Source organism: Gobio gobio, assembly GCF_949357685.1.
Source record: "Gobio gobio genome assembly, chromosome: 14".
NCBI classification, from domain to species: domain Eukaryota; kingdom Metazoa; phylum Chordata; class Actinopteri; order Cypriniformes; family Gobionidae; genus Gobio; species Gobio gobio.
In genome coordinates this window covers 22,318,774-22,340,818 of record NC_137107.1, presented here as the reverse complement: position 1 = coordinate 22,340,818, position 22,045 = coordinate 22,318,774, and the positions used below count along the sequence as shown (strand labels likewise).

The 22,045-nt window shown below is 45.3% G+C and overlaps 1 protein-coding gene across 2 annotated transcripts in view; it reads right to left on the bottom strand.

Moving 5' to 3' along the window:
- Positions 1-21,828, bottom strand: part of adamts2a (ADAM metallopeptidase with thrombospondin type 1 motif, 2a) — a 124,171-nt gene extending 102,343 nt beyond the window's left edge. The window contains exons 1-2 of one of the 2 annotated variants that reach the window (XM_079835547.1): positions 21,558-21,828; positions 19,526-19,941 (exon numbers count right to left, since the gene is read on the bottom strand). In XM_079835547.1, coding sequence (XP_079691673.1) covers positions 19,526-19,941; positions 21,558-21,642 — 501 coding nt within the window. In that variant the 5' untranslated portion in view covers positions 21,643-21,828. The remainder of the gene's footprint in view (positions 1-19,525; positions 19,942-21,557) is intronic. The other variant, XM_079835548.1, reaches the window with a different exon arrangement.
- Positions 21,829-22,045: the final 217 nt, after the last annotated feature.

Below are 22,045 nucleotides of genomic sequence, written 5' to 3'. Positions count from 1 at the left end.
GCGTTCAACATCAGCTAGACAGAGCACAAATGGAATGGAAAGACAACACAATGGCCAAAGGCTTCAGTGTGAATGTGTACTGTATGGCTTTAGCAGCCACTTAGTGTTTTAATAGAAATTAATTTTAAAGATACCACTTTCCAAAGAGAGTTTCCCATACAACCTACCAAACACACTGTAAAATGTTTGTTACATTTTATGTTTTTTAATGTCTATTGCATTTAGTGTCATGTGTGTTTCCATAATGTCTTATGTCGTATGTTTATGGAAAGGCTATTTATGATGACCTCTGATTCATCATGTAAAGCCTTCTATTTTACCACCTGTATTATTATAGTGATTATCAGTACGTTAAAGGATTAGTTCACTTCAAAATGAATAATTTATTAATCCTGATAATTTACTCACCCCCATCTCTGAAGATGTTCATGTCTTTCTTTCTTCAGTTGAAAATATTTTTTTTGAGGAAAACATTCCAGGATTTTTCTCCAGATAATGCACTTCTACGACAACCAACGGGTTGAAGGTCCAAATCAATGCATTGATTCATGGTGCGTCGCAGAGCAGCACAAGATGAATGTTTAATTGTTTTTGAAAATGACAGATTGTTTTGCTAGATTCCTCGACTGAGATCTTGCAGAGCCCTCTGAAGCCCATCAAAGCCTTTTGAAACTGCATTGATTTGGACCTTCAACCCGTTGGTTGCCATAGAAGTGCATTATGTGGAGGAAAATCCTGGAATGTAATTTCTTTTCAACAGAACAAAGAAAGACACGAACACCTTGGATGAGAAGGGGGTGAGTAAAATGTCAGGAAATTTTCATTTTGAAGTGAACTTATCCTTTAATGGTGCAGTATGTAATATTGACTAATGGTTGAAATTGGTACTGCAGTCCAAATTCTAAATATCTGAGAAAGTTGTTTCCCCGCCTCCTCAGACTCGATGCTCACGCGGGTTGCCAGGTTAAGGACACTAACCAGGAGGGAGCGCAATTGACAATGGAAGGCGAGGAGACTTAAGTTGTAAGTCGATGAGTTGATTTATCCGTGTTTTAATACTAGCGATTTAATAGAGATTTTTAGATGGAAGCCGAGGCTTTTTAGGTCGGGTAGAATCTGCGATCTCTGACCTAGTCTGTTTGCTGGCTTCCATGGCTGCAATACGCTGTGTTTTCCGGCAACTGGCAACCTGGGGTGTCGCAATACTACTGGGTAAATTGGCAGCGGGCGGGATCTCACAGACCAAAACAGAAACACATTTCAAAGTAGAATAACTGGCTGTAGCATTGTTTTTCAGAGAAACGAGTATGTGAACTAGCATGTTTTCTAAATATCTGCAAAAATATTATGGTATTTTTATGCTTTAGTAGAGTGAAAAAATTACATTCAGCACATTTACAGTAAAAAGCAGATTTTGGTAGTTCAAGTAGCTTAGTATATTAGCATTGTATAACTGGCTATCCGTTAAAAACAGGCACCAATATGTCATTCCATAATACGTTGTCATAGTATTTTCTACAGTGAATTCATGTAACCACGGCTATCAGGTTTTTTTTACCTTAAATTTATAAGAAAAAAAAAAAGTCCAATTAACACTCCATGGCTAAAAATAATAAAACTAATACAAATATTATAAGAAATCTAGATTACCTAGTTGACCTCATTAGTCAGTTGTTGGATGACTAGACGACTATCAAGGACTATTGCTAACAAAGAGTAACACAAACATCCATGTGTGTGGGTGACTTGAGTCAAGAAGCCAAACAAGCTGCTATCTAACTAATGAGAAAATGGATGCTTGTTTACATAAATGGGGCTTTTCATTTCCATTCAGTTTTCCAGATGTTTCTGTATTCCCTGATGTGCTGGACTAATGATGTCAAAACTACACAAGAATGAAACAAACCGTCTCATATCTCAGCAGTGAAATACATTTGTAAGATGACACTTCATGCGGCTTCCCCTCACTATGACTGCTGACTCTAAAAGGTGAAGAGTGTAATTTCAGAGCCAAACGCATCGCCGAGCGAAATTACTTAAATAATTATTGTTACCAACAGGTTTTCCAAAACACACTCCATACTTCATTGGTAAACGACACAGATAGTTCCGCCCCCAAACTCACACTATTGGTTGAGTAGATGTTGCTATGTCCGCCTAGGCAGATCAAGCAAACAAAGCAATGTTTTGAAAGCAACACAGTTACAGTGTTTACACTTTTCAGGGGAAATCAACCCTCGAATATCTTACGTATAACACACTAATACAGGATAAGAGAATGAAAATTAAAATGACACACTTCACCTTTAAAGGCACACCTTACTTATCCAAAAGCCCAAATAATCCCCTTGTATATTGTGCTAAGCCTCATTGAGTAGGAGTATCCTGCTAATTTCAGGCTTCCTGCTACAAACTAGCTTTAGCTGCAGCAACAGCTTGTGCCCCTGCTGGAGAACTAAGGCACAAGCTCATGGTGCAACTCCCACTCACTTCACACTTAGCAGGGGTTCAGACCTCACAGCGCGCAACTGCCCTAGTGAGCTCCACGACAGGCTCTGCACCAATGAGCTCTGAGCTCCATCCTCTGCTCTAGAAAGAACATGAGTGAGGACACAATGAGACTTATTGGTTGCTCTCCTTGTTTAGATTATAGCTACAAAGTTGAAGTGGGTTTAAAGGGATAGTTCACCCGAAAAACAAAAAAAAATCTCAATCTCAATCTCATGTTGTTCCAAACCCATAAGACTTTGGTTAATCGTCGAAACACAAATTAAGACATTTTCAATGAAACCTGAGATGTTTTTGTCTATCCTTTGAAAGTCCAGGTATAAACGAAAGGCGTAGTAAAATGAATCCATATGAATCAAGCCGTTTAATCCAGGACTTGGTTGCCTGGACTTTCAGTGGAGGGACAGAAATCTCTCAGGTTTCAGTAAAAATATTTAAATGTTTAAAAGATTAATCAAAGTCTTATGGGTCTGGAACAACATGAGGGTAAGTAAATGATTACAGAATTTTCAATTTTGGGAACTTTAACAAAACTGGGTAGGGTACATTTTTTGATGTTAAAGGGCCAGATTTACTAAACAGGACAAATTAGCGTGAGAGCGCAATTCCATAAAAGCTCAGATGGGAGTGGAAAGTTCTGCGCGTGATCTATTCTACTAAAGACATGCAAATTAATGAACACTGAAGCAGCCAGATCATTTCCATAATGACCAACGCATCTACCAGTTAGCGTCTTGTTTAAGATGTGCTTTTTTAGGTTGGTAAATAATGGCACAAACACCAGTAAATTGACAAGCGCAATCCTTAGTATATCACCTTGCTTTATTTATAGATATAAATACTCCCCTCCCATAAATTTTGCGTCTGAATGGGAAACTCCTACAAATGCATATTCGGTAAGGTCAGTCACAAAAATAACCCTATCCACGCCTTTCTGGCGCTAATTTTACAGTGCGTGCCTTTAGTAAATCCTCACAGTCGTTTTTTAACGCCAAAAGAGGGTTTGCACTGGCGCTGATTTACAAGTTAGTAAATCTGGCCCAAAATAGTTTATTCTGCTTTAATACTGTACATGCAGAGACAACTCTATCTTCATAGGTTGACTTACCAGAAGTGTGTTCACAACACAACGAAAACAAGCCACAACACAATGGAAACAAGCCCCAAAACACAACGAAAAAGCCACAACACAACGAAAAAGCCACAACGCAATGAAATCAAGCCAAAACACAACAGAAATGCTCCCAACCACTCGGGGGCAATCGGAGCGCTGTAAAGTTGCCACAGTTCTATAGAATCGGCAATCTTACAAAGATATCAATACCACAATTAGTTTTAACAGTATGTAGGCTAACCATTGTTTATCGACATTAAATATTAATTCAATATCACCTACATGCATTATAGCTGCATATTTATGCTCGAGAATGCTTTGAGCCGATACCACGGCGCTAAGGGAACGCCTGCCAATTCCACCAAGTGGTTGAAACGTATAATTTGTATGAATTCAAATTACTTTTAACATTTAAAAACAGACATGTTAAAATTCAACAGCTTGATTGTATTGGTAAAACTGACTTAGTAATGCACAACACAACATTGGAATTTGAAAATCAAGCCACGCGTTTCAAAGTTAATTCATACAAATTATATGTTTCAACTTGGTGGAATTGGCAGACGTTCCCTTAGCGCCATGGTATAAATCGAGTATGTCGAGTATGTTCGTTGTGTTGTGGCTTTTTCGTTGTGTTGTGGATTTTTCGTTGTGTTGTGGCTTGATTTCATTGTGTTGTGGCTTTTTCGTTGTGTTGTGGCTTTATTTCATTGTGTTGAGGCTTGATTCCGTTGTATTGTGGCTTTATTTCTTTGTGTTGCGGCTTTTTCGTTGTGTTGTGGATTGATTTCGTTGTGTTGTGGCTTTTTCATTGTGTTGTGGCTTGATTTCGTTGTGTTATGGCTTTTTCGTTGTGTTGTGGATTTTTTGTTGTGTTGTGGATTTTTTGCTGTGTTGTGGCTTGATTTCGTTGTGTTGTGGCTTTTTCGTTGTGTTGTGGCTTGATTTCGTTGAGTTGTGTGGCTTTTTCATTGTGTTGTGGCTTGATTTCGTTGTGTTGTGGCTTTTTCGTTGTGTTGTGGATTTTTTGTTGTGTTGTGGCTTGATTTCGTTGTGTTGTGGCTTGATTTCGTGGTGTTGTGGATTTTTCGTTGTGTTGTGGCTTGATATCGTTGTGTTGTGGCTTTTTCGTTGCGTTGTGGCTTGATTTCGTTGTGTTGAGGCTTGATTCTGTTGCGTTGTGGCTTGATTTTGTTGTGTTGAGGCTTGATTCCGTTGTGTTGTGGCTTTATTTCTTTGTGTTGCGGCTTTTTCGTTGTGTTGTGGCTTGATTTCGTTGTATTGTGTGGCTTTTTCGTTGTGTTGTGGCTTGATTTCGTTGTGTTGTGGCTTTTTCGTTGTGTTGTGGCTTGATTTCGTTGTGTTGTGGCTTGATTCCGTTGTGTTGTGGCTTGATTTCGTTGTGTTGTGGCTTTTTCTTTGTGTTGCGGCTTTTTGTTGTGTTGTGGCTTGATTTCGTTGTGTTGTGAACTTATGTATGCTTTTTAAATTTCGTTGTGTTGTGCACTACTGGGCCACCGTAGTTTTTTGCCAATTAACAGTTGCATTTATATGAATTAATGTTAACAAAGATTAATAAATACTGTTACAAATGTATCGCTCATTGTTAATATGTTAGTTAAAGCCTTTACTAACGTTAACTAATGGGACTTTATTGTAAAGCATTACTGTGATTCCAATGATATTGTGTGGTTATCGTTATAGTTGTGGTGTGGAGCTCTCTATTCTCATAGAATTAGTGTGATTATTAAAACTTTATTTGTTATAGTTATAGTTCTTGGTGTGAGTGTACGATGCCATAGTGATTAAATACGTCAACGTTCAGCTATTCAGATACCCTGGTTCTAATTGTAACACATGAAAAACGAAGCCAAATGGTCATTACATTTATGAACCATCTGGTTGAAACATTGGCTGTATCAGAAACCTTAAAAAAGGACATCAAGCCACATCCAGATCAGACTGGAAGACATTTTTGCATAGAAGCATAGATGTATCATGCCATGCCTATAATATCCCACAATGCATTCAGACATATTCATATTCCTTGCTGTCACAGCTAAGCTTGGGTAAACATTTACATTTACATTTACATTTATGCATTTGGCAGACGCTTTTATCCAAAGCGACTTACATTGCATTCAAGATACACATTTTACATTTTGTCAGTTCTTAGGTAAACGAGCGCAAATGAAAACGGTTGAAAAGTCTCTGACACCAATGCCAATACCAATGTTTGGTACAATTGTAGACTATTTCAAAAGGTTTGTGGAAATATGCAATTGAGCAAATAAAATAAAAAAATCACAAACGCCTCCTTAAGGGTATTTTGTTCTAGCAAGAATGTTTATGAAGAGCCTAGAGGAATGTTGTCTTGTTGTGCCAACTGCATGTAGTTTTGACCCTGCACCCCCTGCAGACAGAGGTTAAGGGCCAGATTTACTAACAGCTTGCGCCAGCGCAAACCCTCTTTTGCCGTTAAAAAACTACTGTCAGGATTTATAAAAACATGCAGTGAAAAATGAGCACTGAAAAGGTTCTTTTCTGCATCTGTGTTCATTAATTTGCGCATCGTCAGTAGATCACGTGCAGAACTTTCCACTCCCATCGGCGCTTTTATGGAATTGCGCTCTCACGCTTATTTGCCCTGTTTAGTAAATCTGGCCCTAAGTGTTTTGCTCAGGGGCAGAATGGGCGTGGCCAGAGGAAGAGATCACTCCTGATCCTAGAAATCTAACTTCCTGCAGAGTTTAGTTCCAATTCTAAACAAACACACCTGACAGTCTTGCTTGAAAATTGCAGACAGGTGTTACAGCGGTTAAGACTAAGCAGGAATGTAGATTTCGAGGAGAAGGATGGAGCCCTCCTGATAATAGGCATAGTTTAGGGTGCAGGGGACAATTGCTTTTTAAATTGCAAAGATGTGAAAAATGTATCACGTTTTTCAATTAATGTTATAATTGTTGCAAGTGACAAAAATCCCAAAAATGCTCTTTTTAACACAAACATGGTAATATTATGCCATTGACATGACAAAATATATATTTTTAATAGAAAATTATGCATGGCTGTTAAGAAAATATGTAACTTTTACAATTTGATATGTTATGAACCTTAAAAAGTTACTTTGGCGCACTTCAGAAACAACCCCATCTGCCAAAATGTTTGTACCTGAGCACAAAAGTAAGGTCCGCCTTTGCTCTTGATTTAAGTATACCTCAATTATAAAAGAAAGGAGAATTTGGACATGTATGAATATCCATATAATTGATTATCTGTTAGTTAGGAAAGGTCAGTGTACCTTAATCTCCATAAAATCCATTCTAGCCCCTGGAATTACATAATTCTGTTCTTCCACAAACTTCTATTACGTAAGGATTAGACGTGTGTTTGTGCGTGCGCTTGTGGGGGGTTCAGACATTAAATATGCATGGAATTGAATATGCAGTCTGCATCAAAAGCAGTTAGGGTTGTGAGGTCACGTGCTTTGAACGTGTCATTGAGTGTAATATTGTACAACAAAGATTTTGCTGTTCAATCTGAGGACTACAATTCACCAAGATAGATTGGAGCCTGATAGTGTCATTTAGTAGCACTTATTTGCTGTCTGCGTGGATTTGAGACTTGATTTGATAAAGGAATTATACAAAAAAGGTCAAATTTACTGCGGAACACAATCCTGCAGCTAACACAATTTCCTCCGCAATCTGACATAGTTTACTGGGACTGTACAGCCTTTACCATTGCAATCCAGATACCTGAATTTACTCTTTTAACTGATGAAAAATGTGCTTGACTATACCACTACCGCTGTTTATATTGGTCTTATCCATTATTTGACTGTCATTTGATGAATTACTGCTGCCATGATCGATCAAAAATAAAAATAAACAAAGTTTTTTTTAATAAAATTCTGTTTAGCGCCTACATTTCTCTAGCAATACCAGCACAAATAGTGCTTAGTTTTGTGTATAGAAAGTTTTTGTGCTGAAATACTGCATGCAAGTGGCAAAACCTTTTAGTCAATTCGCTCCTGAATGTGCAAAAAAAAGTGTCTAAGAATAACACAATTACCGGTTGAAAAGCGGATCTGCTGAATTAGACTGCATTTAGCTCAAGGGTAGGGAAGTTCACCCCAAATGCAACATTAAATTCCTTTTACTCTTTTATGAGGAATCTAAAAAGGTGACTGTTTCCCCTTCAGATTCCGTCTCCGGAGTAGCAACCCTGTGGGTCAAATGGAATAATCCAGAAATCCACTCTACATCGACTAAAAGCCAGGCCCTGCTCTCCTGTGGTGCTGTACGTGTCTGCGAGTTCACTGCAGGGCTACTGTCTCCACCTCCACCCCCCCCCCCCCCCATCCCTCCTCTGCCTGCAGTGATGGAGGAGCAGGGGCTTGTACTTGTGAGGTCACTCCAGAGTGTTCTCCTATGCTGCCCAGACATGCTCTAAACTCTACGTGCTCCAGGCACAGAAATGTAACACCCTCCGCGTGAGGAACACCACAAAGTTACAAGTACAGACAGTGGAGGGCTAGTGTATCCATCACTGAAAGCAACAGAAATTAGCCGCTCCCTCTATTCTGAAAGCCAGTTTCCATTCAATCTTCCATCTTTTTGCAGACTGATCTCATGAAATAGCGTATGTATGACACGCCAATTCGCTATGCCATTTTGGCGTGCTATCAAGACGCATAATCGCTTTTTAGCGTGTTTATCAACGCCGTTTCATTCTATCCCCCGACACTACCCCTACCCCTAAACCTACCCATCACACACACACACACACACACACACACTGCCCCTGCCCCTAAACCTACCCATCACAAGAAACATTCTGCATTTTTACATTTTGAAAAAAACATCATTTAGTATGTTTATAAATCCATTTACATTCACGCGAATTCACACGGCGTTGACATACACGCGGAATCACACGGCGTAGACATACACGCGGAGATTATGGTTCGTTTCGGCGTACACATACACGCGGAATGACACGGTGTAGACATACACGCGGATAGCTCATAATGCGTACAGATAACACGCCATTTGGCTTTAGAAAGTGGCGTGTATGTTTACGCAAAGTCATGATGTCATGTTGTCTTTTTGGTATCATCGTTTCTTTTTCCATCAAACCCTTAAAGCATTAGTTCACCCAAAAATGAGGGAGAGTACATTATAACTTTCATGTTGTTCCAAACCTGTAAAAGCTTTTGTCTAAATACTAAATGGAGTCCAAAACAACATTGAAAGCTAAATTAAAAATCGCACACAAAAAGACTTGAACTCTAAGACTCAATGGCCCTATACTTCCCTTAGCCTTTTGGTAGTAGCCCATTGTGAAGCCCACACTTGACAAATGGGGCGCTTGTCAGCAGACTTCCACATCATAAAATGGCCAATGGGACACACTAATCAATGTCAATGTTACACCAAAGTGGATGTAAATCCATTCAGGACTGTAATTTTGTGTTTTTAAAAGCGAGGCACACGCGTGACGTTACAATGTTAGCCTTTACAACTCGATCTCACGGCAATTCGTGCGTATTTGCTAACCTCACTCAGAGAATTTGTACAATTTAGCCGCCTCGTAAAATACGTACAAATTGCTGTGAGATTGTGTTGGCCTTTAAGAACCCAAGCTGAACTGTGCTTGAATAAGTGTAACCCTTCAGGTTCTACTGACCCCTCTCTGTGTAGGCCTCGAACCCAGGTCTCCGGCATGGGAGGTGGGCATGCTAAAAAGGACGCTAAAGGCCACAGTCTCCAGCGTCAGTCGCCAGTGTGCCTCTCGGGATAAGGGGAGTGAGGTTTTACCTGCACTAGCTGGCCTCCATTACACTCACTCTCCTAAAACGTTACACTTGCCCAGCTCTGTGTGGGCCTCGAACCTGGGTCTCCGTCATGTAAGGCTGTCAAATAAAAATTTGAATTTCGAATATTCGTTGAATTTACACAAAAAAAGCACATTCGAATGCAAAAACCGTGTATTCAAATTTTCAAAAATGGCCACGAGACATGACGATGATGGAACTGACGCGTTTTTTTTATCCAGCACAGTGCGGTGCGGCTGTGTTGTTAATTCGAAAAAAGGCGAAAAAAACAGTGAGGACTCGGAGTCAGAGAGAAAATGGGCAACCTGTTTGACTGCAAATACAGTCAAACACAGAGCAGTGCAGAACAAGGTAATCAGGAGCATATAGATATAAAGAGAAGATACGCTACCTGCTGACGAAAATCCTCTCAGTTGGTGGCAAAATCATGCGGTATAACGTTTTATATGTATTCACATATTGCGCAGCTGGCAAAGAAATACTTGACCATACCTCACCAAAAACGCTCAGCACTCGCTGCAGGTCAAGTTGACTGTTTGGTGTTTTCAACGAACAATATGTAGATGTTTAGTGAGTGGAAATGGATTGTTTCTGAATGTCCGTTTGCTATTTTGTGTTCACATTACGTTGTCTGTTGAAGCGTTTTCCCAGGTTACTGATGCACTTGCAGTTTTATGCACTTTTGTTACCTAATTTTCCTTACATGCTCGTTAATGAAATTATATTTTATTTAATAACAATTGTTTGAAAAGTTAATGCACTGTAAAAAGTGAATATCATTTAATTTCAATAAAAGACGCGATGCTTGATTTGGTTCACATTTGCTTGTTGCTCTCGCTTCCGCCCTTTTGTGGGAATAGGAGACAATACAGTACTTTTTCCCTCTAATGCTGTGGTCACACCAAACGCGAATAGAGCGTCAAAATTTGCGTCTACCGTGGCTAAATGGACGCTTTAACATTTTGAATCCATTCGTATAAATTGAGCGTTTGAAGCTAAATAGATGCGCGTTCAAGGCGCTCCAGGAGAAATATGTCACAAAACACCTGTCTCTTTTCATTTTCATTAAAAATATATATGAAACATTAATAGCCACACAAATTTGGTCCAGGAAACTCCTACATCATCTTCACTGCATGTATATTTTAATATCCTTAAAAAATAAAGTTATGAGACTTCTCTTTGCTCTCAGTCAAAACGATTTGGCAGACAACAAATTATAGATCCATGAGAGCAAAGATCGGCAGTTAGATCCACACAAGACGAACCACTACAGGACATCAGACCAGCAGCAGACGTCAGAAGGACTGGCCGAGGAAAGGCTGCTCTCGCCGGTATTAATGAGCGCTGAGCGCTCGGTGATCGCCTGGATCTCACAACTCCACAAACACAAGATAATTTTTTTTAAATAGGTGCTCGCTTTATAAATAAACCACAGATTTGAGCTTTACACAACTACATTCTCACCTGAAAAAGTCTTAAAACTACATTTTGTAACACAATAGTATTATTTTTAAATTATGCAGGGTTTCTCATCACGTCACTTTACCACGTGACAACAGCAAGCAGGCTCCTGATTGGTTAACGCGGCGTGAATTGACGCCAAAGTTCAGATTTTTCAACTCGGGTCGGGCGTCAGACACGAATTCGCTTTGAACGCGTGAATTCACAAAAAGCACCACTCGTGCATAACGCTCGTATCGCGCAAGACGCTCAATTCGCGTCCAATTCGCGCGAACTGGATGCTCGAATGAGGCGGAATTGTGTCCATCACGCCGCAGGACCTCCAGACGCGCGTCATCGCCCCTTTCCATTGACTTAACATGGAGATCACTTGCGCCAGACGCTCTATTCGCGTTCGGTGAGAACGCAGCATAACATTAAGTATTGCCTTTAGAAATCAAATATAATTTTAATTTTGATAATATTTAAGAAAGAATTTCGAATTTAGCTTTTCAGCCATTTTGACAGCCCTACCGGCATGGGAAGAGTGCACGCTAGCAAGGACGCTAAAGACCACAGTCTTTAGTGCACCTCTTGGGATCAGGGGAGTGAGGTTTTACCTGCACTAGATGTTACACCCACCCCCCTAAATCTCACTCCCATCTGGGTCATGGCACCAATGTCACACGCCCAGTTCTGTATTGGCCTCGAATCCGGGTCTCCGGCATGGGAGGCGTGTGCGCTAACAAGGACGCTAGTCCCTAATGCACCTCTTGGGGGTGAGGTTTTACCTTCACAGCTCTCACTAGCTGGCCTCCATTACACTCACCCCCCTAAATCTCACTCCCATCCAGGAGCGGCAAAGGAGGCGGGCACGCTAACAAGGACGCTAAAGACCACACTCTCTAGCGTCAGTCGCTAGTGCGCTTCTTAAGGGCAGAAGAATGAGGTTTTGCCTCAACAGCTCTCACTAGCTGGCCTCCGTTACATAAATAATGACTTTTCAACCCATTTCTTCCACATTCATACCACTAAAGGGTATGAGAATTCCTTCAATTTCATCCAAGATATAAACACATGAATAATATCTATGTCAATTTCTAATTCATGGACAACAGCCAAGGCTGAATAGCTTGTCAAGGTCGATTTGTGAGGAGAACTGTTTGACGGTGGAGAATGGTAGCAAATACTTGATGTCGTCCCTCTGTAAAGTGATGTTATTTGGTATATAAACACAATGTACAGCATGCACTCTTGTGATGTCAATAAGTTGCAACTGGCAGCCTTCTTTCAGTAGCATTAACCATGCCAGTCAGCGCTCAAGCACGCACAGAAACTCAGCAGGAAGGACCTCTGGCGGACATCCAATAGTAAGTCGCTAAATAGCCTCTTCAACACAGATAACAGCGGTTAAGATAGTATACAACTGATCTGAATAATTACTACCTTTACAGCCTTCACTGAAAGCACGGTGCTCTATTTGTACATGAGCAAATGCCATAAAAGTCTGTGATTTAAAATTATAGTTCAGAACACGTGCCAATTCCTTAGAAATAGTTTTCAATTGAAAACGTCATTTTTTAATAAAACTTTAGATATTACTGATGTTCTCAGGACTCTAAAAATTGTGTAATACTCTAAAAATGTTGTGTAATAATATTAATACGTTTTCCTTGAATACATTTGAACATAATCTTAATCGTTACTTTCAGATGAGCTTTTAAATATTTTTAAATAATTTTTTATTCATAAAATAATTCATAATATGCCCCTTATGCTCACCAAGGCTGCATTTATTTGATTAAAAATAATAGCCATTACTCCAGTCTTCAGTGTCACAGAATGATTACTGATCCTTCAGAAATCAAAAACATTTCTCTTTGCTGCAGTTTTTTCAGCTTTATATTTTTGTGAAAACTGTGATACACTACCATTCAAATGTTTGGGGGTAAGATTAAACAAATTTATAATACTTGTATTCATTAAGGATGCATTAAATTGATCAAAAGCGACAAAAAAAAAAAAAATATATATATATACATAACTTTATTTATTCATCAACGAATCCTGGAAAAAAGGTACAGTTTCCACAAAAAAAATATTAAGCATCACAACATTTTTACATTGAAAAATAATAGAAATGTTTCTTGACCAGTAATTCGGTATATTAGAATGATTTCTGAAATAATGACTGTAGTAATGATGCTGACAATTCAGCTTTGCCAATAAATTATATTTGAAAATATTTTAAAACAGAAAACGTCTCGGTTACGTATGTAACCCTCGTTCCCTGAAGGAGGGAACGGAGACGTACGTCGGAACTGACCGACGAATTGGGATCTGATCTCAGAGACCAATCTACTTCGAGTGTATTAAAAACGAGCCAATGGAGATTGGCATGCGATCCACGCATTCCACGCACCGCCCCGCAGCGCGGGTATAAATAAGGAAGTGGAATGCTTGATCATTGCTTTTTTCTGCTGAGGAGCCGAACTAGTGACTCGGCCCCCTAGCGGAAGCACAGCACCTGGCGACGGGACGTACGTCTCCGTTCCCTCCTTCAGGGAACGAGGGTTACATACGTAACCGAGACGTTCCCTTTCAGTCGGTCACGTTCGACGTACGTCGGAACTGACCGACGAATTGGGATCCCTACCAAAACGCCAGGGCGCTGGCCCTTCCAGCGTCCTGCTTGAGCGCACTGGACCGTCTTAGATGGTACGGAAGTCAGGGCTCCAAGCAGGGAGGTCAGTCACTGCTGTTTCTGCAAGACCCACTCAGTGTGACTATTGGATAACGCTGGGAAAGCGTGCCCGTCTCGGGAGATGGTACGCTGCGGAGCCACGTCCTTCAGTAGAAGGCTAGGTGGCAGAATACACATAAGGACTAACCTGGCAGGGTAGTGCAACATATGGCAGTCTCTGGGGTGGTTCCAGCCTGGTCCCAGGGGGGAAAGAACACGCCCAGAGACGACAGAGCGGGCTCTGTCAAGGGAAAGACACGGGGCTAGCCGAGTAGGGCAGCTGGTACCGTGGAAGAATACACATATGGGGTAGCCGTGAGGGGACCGCTACATATGGAACCCAGCCTACACACACGTTTCACAAGCATACGGGTGCAGGCCTGGCGTCAGACGGCCGCAACGTCTGGCACCGCAGGGGTGACGGAGGAGCTCGACAGGGTTAGCCGTTTCCGGGGAACACAACTGGAGAAAAATAGACGCACGTATCCGGCCCAGAGGGCGGGAGTGGCGTTGCAAGCCGACACTTAGAACGGGCACTTAGCGCTACTGGCCACTGGGGGCGAGGATGCGGGAAGATACCGGCTCTACACGGAGGCTATAGAATCTAGCGAACGTGTTAGGTGTCGCCCAGCCCGCAGCTCTACATATATCTGTCAGCGAGGCGCCTTGAGCCAGCGCCCAGGAAGAAGCAACACTCCTTGTTGAGTGAGCTCGCAACCCGAACGGGCAAGGCACGTCTTGGGACTGGTAAGCCAAGACGATAGCATCCACTATCCAGTGGGCCAACCTCTGCTTGGAGACAGCCTTTCCCTTCTGCTGGCCTCCGTAACAGACGAAGAGTTGCTCTGAGGTCCGAAAGCTTTGAGTCCGGTCGACGTAAGCGCGGAGAGCGCGGACGGGACATAACAAAGCCTGGGCTGGGTCTGCCTCCTCCGAAGGCAGCGCTTGCAGGTTCACTACCTGGTCCCGGAAGGGAGTGGTAGGAACCTTGGGCACGTATCCAGGCCGGGGTCTCAGGACAACGTGAGAGTTGGCCGGCCCGAATTCTAGGCACGATTCGTTGACCGAAAGTGCATGCAGGTCCCCTACCCTCTTGATGGAGGCCAATGCCGTCAGAAGCACTGTCTTCATTGACAGGATTTTAAGCTCCACAGACTGCAAAGGCTCAAAGGGAGGGCTCTGAAGTGCTCTGAGCACTAGAGCTAAGTCCCAAGAGGGTAACGAGTTTGGACGAGGAGGATTTAGCCTCCTCGCACCTCTGAGGAACCTGACGATTAAGTCGTGCTTTCCTACGGACTTACCTTCGACTGCGTCGTGATACGCCGCTATTGCTGCGACGTACACTTTGAGGGTGGAGGGAGACAGCCTTCGCTCCAGCCCATCTTGCAGGAAAGAAAGCACGACACTAATCGAACACCTTCGGGGGTCTTCCCGGTGGGAAGAGCACCATTCAACGAACAGGTTCCACTTCAAAGCGTAGAGGCGCCTCGTAGAGGGGGCTCTAGCAGAAGAGATGGTGTCTACCACTGCCTGTGGTAGACCACCTAGAACCTCCGCGTCCCGTCCAGGGACCAGACATGGAGTTTCCAGAGGTCTGGACGCGGGTGCCATAGAGTGCCCCGTCCCTGAGAAAGAAGGTCCCTCCTCAGGGGGATCGGCCAAGGAGGGGCTGTCGCGAGGAGAGTTAGTTCTGGGAACCAGGTCCGGTTGGGCCAGTAGGGCGCAACTAACAAGACCTGCTCCTCGTCCTCCCTGACCTTGCACAGGGTCTGTGCAAGAAGGCTCACTGGGGGAAACGCATATTTGCGCAGGTCCCGGGGCCAGCTGTGCGCCAGTGCATCCGTGCCGAGGGTGCCCCCGGACAGGGAATAGTACCACTGGCAATGGGTCGAGTCCGGAGAGGCAAACAGGTCTACCTGTGCGGCTCCGAAGAGGTCCCATATCAGCTGGACCGCCTGGGGATGGAGTCGCCACTCCCCCGGAGGTGTCGACTGGCGAGAGAGCTCGTCGGCTGTCTGGTTCAGCGCACCTGGGATGTGAATGGCACGAAGCGACCTCAGATGCTTCTGACTCCAAAGGAGGAGGTGGCGGGCGAGTTGGAACATGCAACGGGAGCGTAGACCACCCTGACGGTTGATGTACGCAACGGCCGCAATGTTGTCCGTACGGACCAGTACATGCTTGCCACGTAGCGGCCCCTTGAGGCGGCGCAGTGCCAAGTGTACCGCTAACAACTCGAGGCAATTGATATGCCAATGCAATTGAGGTCCCGTCCACAGACCTGAAACTGCATGCCCGTTGTACGTGGCCCCCCAGCCCGTGGAGGAGGCATCCGTGAAGAGCACAGCATGCCTGGACACTTGTTCTAAGGGCACCCCGGCCCGGAGAAACGAAGCGTCGGACCATGGGCTGAAAGTTTGGCGGCAGTAAGGAGTCACTGGGACCCGGTACTGGCCGCTCTGCCACGCCCACCTCGGGACTCGGCCATGGAGCCAGTGTTGAAGCGGTCTCATATGAAGCAATCCGAGCGGCGTTACCGCGGCTGCAGATGCCATATGCCCCAGGAGCCTCTGAAAAAATTTCAGTGGGACCGCCGTCCTGTTCTTGAACGAATTCAAGCAGTTCAACACCGACCGGACCCGCTCTTCCGTGAGGCGCGCAGTCTGGCTGACCGAATCCAGCTCCATACCGAGATAAGAGATCCTCTGTGCGGGACAGAGTTTGCTCTTCTCTCGGTTGACCCGAAGGCCCAACAGGCTGAGGTGACTGAGCACCATGTCCCTGTGTTCGCACAACTGCTCCCGAGACTGGGCGAGTATAAGCCAGTCGTCGAGATAGTTGAGGACGCGAACGCCGCGTTCTCTGAGCGGAACAATGGCTGCCTCTGCGACTTTCGTGAAGACGCGAGGCGACAGGGACAGCCCGAAGGGCAAGACTTTGTACTGATATGCCTTCCCCTCGAACGCAAAACGTAGGAACGGTCTGTGTCGAGGAAGGATAGAGACATGAAAGTACGCGTCCTTCAGGTCGATCGCTGCAAACCAATCTTGGGGACGGATGCATTCGAAAATGCGTTTCTGCGTTAGCATCCGGAACGGGAGCTTGTGCAGGGCCCGATTCAGGATACGCAGGTCCAAGATTGGCCGTAACCCACCCCCTTTCTTGGGTACAATGAAGTAGGGGCTGTAGAACCCCGCCTTCATATCGGCTGGAGGAACCGGCTCGATCGCGTCCTTCGCCAGCAGGACATCGATCTCTGACCGCAAGACCTGGGCATCGCTGCTCCGCACTGAGGTGAAGAGGATGCCCTTGTACTTGGGAGGCCGGCGAGCGAACTGAATCGCGTAGCCGAGTCTGATGGTACGGATGAGCCAGCGAGACGGCCTGGGGAGCTGAAGCCAAGCCCCCAGAGACCGTACAAGCGGGACCAACGGCACCACAAACGTACCCGGGGTGGGGCAGCGAAGTGGAATGGACGGACCCGACTCGGGAGGCCCGGAGGCGGCCCGGAGTGTTGTCCGAATATTCCAGGGCGGGGCAGAGTGTGGGTGAGAAGGCCCGGGGGCGTTCTCGGTGCCCACACTGCTGCCCCCTGGCGAGGGGGAGAGGGGAGGAAAGGAGTGGCAAGGCCCGGGGGCGTCGCGCACTGCCAACCTGGCCCTCTTGGGGCCCAGGGAAAATAGAAACTGCTCTTTTATTGAGAATGTGGGTGCCGCTGGACTCCGGAGAGCCAGCGGCAGAGATGTAACACCAGTCGGGGCCCCCCGGTCCTCCTCCGGGGGGTGGGAGAAAGATGCGGACATCATCTCCCTCAGAGCAGCTCCTGTCTTCCCTGGGCTGCCCGTCTCAGGGCCGCTTCCCCTTGCGCTTGCCGGCTGGTTTAGCGGAGCCCTGAGCGGGTTGGGCGCCTCCCTTACGTCCGGCACCCTGCTTTCCCGGTGGAGGCTGCTGCTTGGGTTTCGCAGGGGCGGAGGCGGACGCAGGGGGACGCCCTCGGCGACGAGCAGGCGGAGGTGCTGCCGACGACGACTGGGTGGAGGCAGCAGCGGGTCGTCGGGGCAGGATGTTTTTGATGGCCTCCGTCTGCTTCTGGGCCACCGAGAACTGCTGGGCGAAGCTCTCGATGGCGTCGCCAAAGAGGCCGGCCTGACAGACAGGGGCGTTGAGAAACCGGACCTTGTCGGAATCACGCATGTCTACCCGGAGAGCGAGGTCAGTCGCCGCACGCAGTTCCTGCATAACACCCTGGTCGGAACTACCCTCGTGCAATTGCTTTAGCGCCTTGGCCTGGTGGACCTGCAGGAGCGCCATAGCATGCAGAGATGATGCGGCTTCCCCGCAGGCGGTGTAAGCCCTGCCCGTGAGACCGGACGAGAACTTACACGCCCGGGAGGGGAGACGCGGGGCACCCCGCCAGTCCGCAGCGGTCTTGGGACACAGTTGCATCGCCACAGACCGCTCGACTGAGGGGATTCCCACGTAGCCCTTAGCCGCACCACCATCGAGAGTAGTGAGGACGGAGGAGTCAGTCGACCGTGAGCGAGCGTTGTAAGGCGCTACCCACGATTTCGTGATCTCCTGATGCACTTCCGGGAAGAAAGGAACCGGGGCGGGGCGCTGAGAACCAGCACGGGCCGTCCCGAGAAACCAATCGTCCAACCGCGAGGGTTCGGGACACGGTGGAGGGTTCCACTCGAGCCCGACACTCGCGGCGGCCCGGGAAAGCATAGCCGTAAGCTCTGGGTCGGACTCGGGCAACGCTGTCACACCCGAAGGGGGCAGCGCAGCCGAATCTTCATCCTCAGAGCCCATTAGCTCGTCCCCCGATGCTGCAATCGACAGCATGTCCTCAGCCGGAGCCCCAAAAGAAACGCCTGGGACCTCCCGGGGGAGGCCAGCGCGCTCTTCTGGAAGCTCCACCGGCGCAGCGGAGGGGGGAGGGGCCCGAGGAGCCGTTTGACCCGTCGGGGAAGCCCTCACAGTAACCCTCAGGTCCCCACCAAGGCCATCAGCCAAAGTAGCAGCCCTCTGCTTTGCAGCGGGAGGACCACTAGATCGGGGGATGCGCAATGGTGCTCCGCCTCTTTCGAGGTAATGGAGTCTGGACCGTAAAACTGCGATGGTCATGTTCCCGCAATGGGAACATGAGTCATTCACGAACGCAGCCTCAGCGTGCTGAACGCCCAAACACGTGAGACAACGAACGTGACCGTCAGCTGGGGACAGATATCGACCGCATCCAGAAACACACGGTTTGAATGACATCTTGAAAAAGACGCAGGGTCAAACCGTGTTGCTCTTTTAGAAAGGAAACTGCTCTTTTAACGTGCTGAAGCACTCAGGGAGATGACCGCGGCACCACACAGTACAAAGGTGCAAGCCTGTGTGTGCACTCAGAAATAGGAAACGCCCAGCGAACCAACAGCTGATCTCCGTCTGAAGCGGCACTCGCTGACGCGCTGTCACACCCGCACTGGAAGCAGATCCTCTCACGAGACTCGTCAAAAACACTCTTCGTAGAAACAGGAAACATTCACTGTTCGGCTCCGAAGTAGAAAGCAATGATCAAGCATTCCACTTCCTTATTTATACCCGCGCTGCGGGGCGGTGCGTGGAATGCGTGGATCGCATGCCAATCTCCATTGGCTCGTTTTTAATACACTCGAAGTAGATTGGTCTCTGAGATCAGATCCCAATTCGTCGGTCAGTTCCGACGTACGTCGAACGTGACCGACTGAAAGGGAACAGTTATTTTGAATTTAAAAAATACAATATTACTGTTTTTAATTTATTTTAATCAAATAAACGCAGCGTTGGTGAATATGAGACTTATAACCTACATGAACTAATGCTTTATACAATAGAGCAAAGAACTTACCAGGCCATCGCAGTTGCTGATAGCCACCGATGTATCCTGCACATTGGTAACATAACCCACATATAAACAGTCACTGGGCAACAAGGGCTCAGAGTGCGTTTGGTTATCGTCCTCAAGCCACTCCACTTTGGCTCCTGGGGCCACGAGCCTGGAATTTAGCCTGAGGCGAAGGTGAAACTCCTGTCCGAAAACAGTGACGTTATAAAAGAGGGTCTCCTTGTGCCTCAGGTGTTCCTGCTCAGAGTTCGTCTCCTCATTGGTCTCTCCATGCTGGTTGGCCTGCCTTCTCCTGCGCCGGTGGGACCCCTGCCCACTCAATCGACTGGCAGAGACGGCGTGGGAGAGGAAGCGTCCGTCTGCATCCACGCTCACCGGCCTCACTAGCCCGTACTCCCTCAGGACATGCTGCAGGGAATCTGCCAGGGGCACACACGCAGGTGCAAACATTCAAATGTGCACGTAAACAAGAAAAAGTCAATAGATTTCACAGTCCACACCAGAAGCTTCCAGCAACAGTCAAAACTCAACCAATCTCTAAATCAGCTTACACAGTTATCCAAAAACATGAAAAGTGTGTAGCCTATTTAAAATAACATCTTTAAAAAGTTCCGTGTGTAAATATATTCTATATTCTATCTATGGAAACATTGAATTGAGGAGAGATGGTAAGTTGTGTCACCTTTTGCTTAAGTTGTGCCCTAGGCAAGGAGAAATTAGGCAGATGTAAAACTAATATCAAATTATATTTCAGACTGCTTCACCTATATCATAGGGCCATAAAAAATGGTAAGTTGCTCCTTGTTAGGGGTAAGCTGTGTCATATCAACGGACAGGTTGAGAAAATACCCCTCAGTATGAACATTTGTACAAGGATAATAATAATACTTCTTGGATTCCAGAGTGGGGTTTTGATGCTCATTTTGACCATAAATCGGTCATTAGAAGATTTAAAACCCTTGATTTATTGTATATTGTAAAAAAATTTTGATGGACTCACTCAGATTATTTAAAGTAATTCGGTCCTCACTTTAGGAATTTCAAAGAGAAATATTAGTATTCCTAAATTCAGTTCACTAGTTCAGGCGGTGGCACAGCTTATACTCGAAAGCATCTGACACACCCCACAGGGGAAAAAAGGTAAATTTGCAATTCTCCAAAATGTATATTTTTTAGCACCGCATAGATTTTCTTTGACAGTACGCCTGTCATGAAATTAATTCAGACATGCAAAAATATTTTAGCTTTTTAGCATAAAAAATTGGCTACTCGTCACTTTTCTAATGTATGTGCAGCTGAATATGACTAATACTAATACCTATCTGTAAGGTCACGTGACAAAACATTTTATAGTTTTTTTTTATTATTTATTTTTATTTCAGAATAAGGGGTATCCAAATCTTACCTCATTTCCCCTTGCAATGTGTCATGCATTCCTTTCTTACTGATGAGAGAGGCAGCAACACATTTGGCTGCACTGTTTATGCATCCTATGCATAAGTGTCCTTCACTTCACCAGGAAAGAGCAGCTTACAGCAAAGTAAACACTGTAATATGATATGGCTGATCTAATTTGACAGTAAAGTAATGTGCATGGTTTTTCTGTCTAATTTACTCTTCTGTGTACTCATCTTGACAGCAATGTCGGCATTTTGCGACAGTTATATTTCAATCAGAAGACACTCGATCCATCAGCTGTTTTACATTATTGACAGGCCGCATGGATATTTGCGCTTCGGGTCCTTTGAGTTTCACGAATATAATCAAATGCATTTTGTCATGACGTTCTTTTTTTTTTTTTTTTTTGTAACAAAAGTTAGAGATCTTTCAGCTCAGATGCCATGAAAAGTTCCAGACACTCACATTCAAGAAAAACGTCGCTGACAGTAAAATTCTCTTTGAAACTCATTCATCTCTATAAAAGTATAAGTTGCTGAAACATGAGTTGCTGCTTCATAAAGCTGGACATCCGAACGGATCCGTATCTTCTGCATAAAGTAACCAGTATACTGACAATAAAAACCTCTCCACGTACCTATATTGTTGCCGATGTAAAGAGTATCTGCGTGCTGAAAGTGTAGGAAAATAATGAAGAATGCACATCCAGGAGTAACATCCATGGCAGGTCCGCGGAGAGGGGAGAGCGCACGGGCGAAAGGCGGACTTTGAGATCTCAGATAAGCGATCCAGCAGCGAACGCTGCCCCCTCCTTCCCCCCTCCCCTTTCAGACTGACTGCAAAGTGCACTGGGGAAGATAGGCTCATTCTCACCCTCCCTGTCCAGCCCCCTCTCCTCCTCTACAGTCTACGGTAAGCGTGAATGCAGATCCTCTCATGACAACAGAAGGCCACCAGCCCGCTCGTTCTTCTCATCAGCATTTGACGGGGAACTCCAGTTGTACCGTTACTCTGATGCACTCAGGTGGTAAACATGAAAAAACCGCCCAGAATCAGAGTCAAGTTTATTTGTTTAAAAAGTTTAATAAGCTCAATAGACGGTATAATCGTGTAGTGGACGGTATC